At 44.1% G+C, this 3,893-nt stretch overlaps 1 protein-coding gene across 1 annotated transcript in view; it reads right to left on the reverse strand.

Moving 5' to 3' along the window:
* The window catches only part of Atp13a5 (ATPase 13A5), a 122,618-nt gene that overhangs the window by 48,241 nt on the left and 70,484 nt on the right, over window positions 1–3,893 (reverse strand). The window contains exon 17 of the mRNA XM_005344790.3: window positions 261–378. Coding sequence (XP_005344847.1) covers window positions 261–378 — 118 coding nt within the window. The remainder of the gene's footprint in view (window positions 1–260; window positions 379–3,893) is intronic.

Raw genomic sequence — 3,893 nt, forward strand, 5'->3', positions numbered from 1 at the left:
AAGACTATCCTCTGTAGGGCAGGGCATAGGTTAGCTGTGGGGCTTGGGAAGTCTCAGCTGCCATATTTGTTGTGTCACAAACCACCATGTGCCCTGGGCAAGTTTTACCTGTAGTCGGCCATCTCCAAGCCAGAGGACTGGATGAGAACAGTTCTCCACCCAAGAGCTTCCTAGTGATGCGAGCAGCCATCAGTCCACCTCCGGGGCTTCTGCCCTGCGTGGACAAAAGCCCTCCCAGGTCTGGATTTCCAGTTCCTTACCTTGCTAAACGGTTCACATCGGAAAGCTTCTCCACATTCAGGGTTTTATGGGCAAGGGCGATGACACGGAAGCCTTGCACTGTGTAATTCCTCAGCTCCTGTGGGAAATTCTTGGGCACTGTGAGGAGAGAGGGGGCAGGGGCTGTAGGGTCGCAACGAAGATGATTTAGCATCCAAGTGACTGCGGGAACTGCAGGATGCATTCCAGCACATCAACTTTCACTTCATAAAAACGCTTTATTAGAAAACATAGAGCTTCAGACAGAGGTCACCAAGAGTGTCACAATACTCTGATGAGGAAAAATGGCAAACTTATGCTGTTCCTTAGCTGTGTTATGTCCTGGTTCTGTGTCCTAAACTATGTTAAAACCTCATCCCTAATATGGTTGTACTTGGACACAGACCTTTGAAAATAAATAAGCAACGAAGGTGAAACTTTCTTGGGTGGGATTAAAGTGCAGGACGATGTAAGAGATGCTCTTTCCTCACCAGGATACAGCAGCAAAAGGGGCATCCACAAGCTGGAAAGCTAGCCCTCACCAGGAGCCAAATTATCCAGCACAGCCCAGCTTCCAAAACTACGAGAAATAGGCATCTGTCATGTAAGCCACCCAGCCCAACGCTCTAAGTTATAGCAGCTCCCTTAAGATGACCGAGATGGATCTGACCAGTGTCCAGTATAGTGATTGGGTTCATGAAGGACAGAGTTCATAACTGTGTGTTCTTGAATGAAATCAGAGAAGTGGCTAATCTTCCAGATCAGGGTTGATAATGTTCAGGCTACATTTGATGCAGTTTGCTCTTGGGAATAAAGTTTTGAGCTGTGTCCACTTGCTTGTTTACTGTTCAGGGTGCCTTGGTGGCCACAGTGGCAGAGTTGGTTAGCTGATGCAGACACTGTGTGGCCAGAAAGACCTGAAATATGCACTGAGTGACTCTTTACAAGAATAACTGCTCATTCATACTTGTGTTCGTGTTCGTGTGTGTGTGCGCCCACGCTCACACACACAACTGTGCCTATGTGGATGTGAGTTTGAGTCTTCACTTTCCTCCTTGTTTAGAGACAGCATCTCTTCTTTTGTTTATTGCTGCATAGACCATGTTAGCCATCCTGAAACCTGCAGACATTCACTTGTCTCTGGCTCCCGGCTCCTGGTAGGGGCTCACTGAGGTTACAGATGCATACATTACACATCTGGCTTTTAAAAGTCAGTTCTAGGGATCCAAACTCAGCCTGTCAGACTCCTAGAGCTTTACCCACTGAGCCAGGTCCCCAGCCCACAGCTCTGCTTTATATGGATGCTGACTCAATGCAGCACTTACATGTTTGGCATAAACTATGTCTTTGCATTTCAAGTTCTTGGTGGCTTCTAATGTGCCCATAGGAGGGTGTCAGACGAGAGCTGAAGAACAACTGTGGCTGTGGTGGCCTAGACAGTAGCACAGCCATGGCTGTGGTGGCTCAGGAGGCGAAGCAATTATGTTTTAGTCTCCATTCTTCTCCCAATTCACTTTCTGACTTCAACCTATTAAACCTCATCTACAACGTGAGTGATGAGCAGATCTTACCTTCCCGTTTATCTTAGACTCTGTGTATTTCTAAAATATTCCCAGAGGCATGGATCTAATCTCAAGGAATCTTCTAGCCCTCATTTCTTTATAGTAGAGGGGGGGGGAGATCAAAGGTCAAGGCAAAAGGTAGAATTGTATGAGCTGTTGTGAAGATAAGAATGGCAGATTGGAGGCTGAACTCTTCCTGACATGGAAGGGGCAACAGGGAGATTCTCACTAAAGTCTACATGGCTAAACACAAAAGAGAATAAAATAAAATATAGTCTATAACCTGTCTGAGACATAGTTAATGGGATTTTGGAGGAAGGTCAACATCTGGAAGAGAGGTCCTTTCTTTCTCATTCTGGGAATCGGACACATATCTTGTGCATGTTAGGCAAGTCCTTCATCCTTGACCTAGAAAGGGAAACATATGCCCAACTGTGGTGGCACAGCACTTGGGAGGCAGAGGGAGAGGCAGGCCGATTTCTATGAGTTTGAGACCAGCCTGATTTATAGAGTGAGTTCCAGGACAGCCACTGTTGTCAGAGAAACCCTGTAAGAAAAAAAAAGAAAGAAAGAAAGAAAGAAAGAAAGAAAGAAAGAAAGAAAGAAGAAAGGAAAGAAAGAAAGAAAGAAAGAAAGAAAGAAAGAAAGAAAGAAAGAAAGAAAGAAAGAAAGAGAGACTTAATAAACATTCATGAAATTTAGAATTCTGGGCACAGCTGGAGGCTAATCATAACAAGTAGATAAAAGCCAGGAAGAAAAAAATGCCAGTTTCATCCAAGTGAATTTATTTGAATGCACAAATTTTCTATAAATTTGGCCACCACTTAGGGTATGCATATGTTTAGGAGAATATTAAATAACACAGCTCATCTCAGAGTCGGGACCAGAAAGACAAAAAATTGCTGGGAAAACCATCTAATTTAGTCTAATCATGTCCCCCCCTGAAATATTTCTCTTTCAAAAAATATTTCCAACTAAGATCTGATTTGATTTAAAGCTCATTTTGTGAGCTAGAATCTATTATCAACACTGCTCGGGTGGCCAAGAACCTAGGACTAAATAGGCATAAGCCTGGGGAAAACCAAATACTGTTGTTCTGCTATAGGAAGATAGTGATAAAATGATTCCAAAAACATTTGGTTATCCTCATACATCAGTGCCTTGCTCAGCCATCATCAGAGGAGTTTCCTCCAGCAGCAGATGGGAACAAAGACAGAGACCCACAGCCGGACATTGTGCAGAGTGAGAGACCTTGGAACACTCAGTCCTAGATGGGATGTCTCCACTAAATTCTGCCCCGAGAATTCAGAAAGCTCCACAGAAAAGGAGGAGTAAAGAGTGTAAGAGTCAGACGGGATGGAGGACACCAAGGGTACAAGGTCTTCTAAACACAGAAACACTGATGGACATAGGAACTCAGGCAAGACTGAGGCAGAAGACATAGGGCTTGCACAGATGTGAACCAGATGTGAACCAGATGGGGTCCTACAGCTCTGAGAAGCAATGGACACATGCCCCCATCCCTACAGAAGCTAGGTTCAGTTGGTAACCACTTGCACATGAGGAACTAGTGTTCCCCAAAGGAGTTTCACTGGGGAAACTCTTAGGGTGGGCCCCATGCCCGCAGGAGATGCCAACACAGAATGAACTCAAAGGCATCTTTGGAGGTTCCTTGTCTCAAAATGTTCTGCCAGGGCCCTTTTCTTTCTGTCTTTAATACCTTACAGGTCCTTTGCATACCCGTTTCTGTTTTGTTAGATTTTGTTTTATCTTGTTTTATTTTATTCCTTAGATGTCTGTTCATTTCTAGCAAGAGATAGAAAGGGTGTGGATCTGGATGGAAGGAGAGGCAGGGAGGAACTGAGTACTTGGAGGAGGGGGAACCATAATCAAAATATATTGTAAAAAAAAATCTATTTTCAATAACAGAACAAAATAATTAAAAAAAATTCTCAGGGAGGGGAGATGACTCAACAGATACAAGATTCCAAACTTGATGATCTGAGTAGAAGTTCTGGGACCTACATGGTACATGCCGGAAAGAACAGAAATGACTCCCACAATTCTCATCTC

This window comes from Microtus ochrogaster, chromosome 2 (genome assembly GCF_000317375.1).
Source record: "Microtus ochrogaster isolate Prairie Vole_2 chromosome 2, MicOch1.0, whole genome shotgun sequence".
Lineage (NCBI taxonomy): Eukaryota > Metazoa > Chordata > Mammalia > Rodentia > Cricetidae > Microtus > Microtus ochrogaster.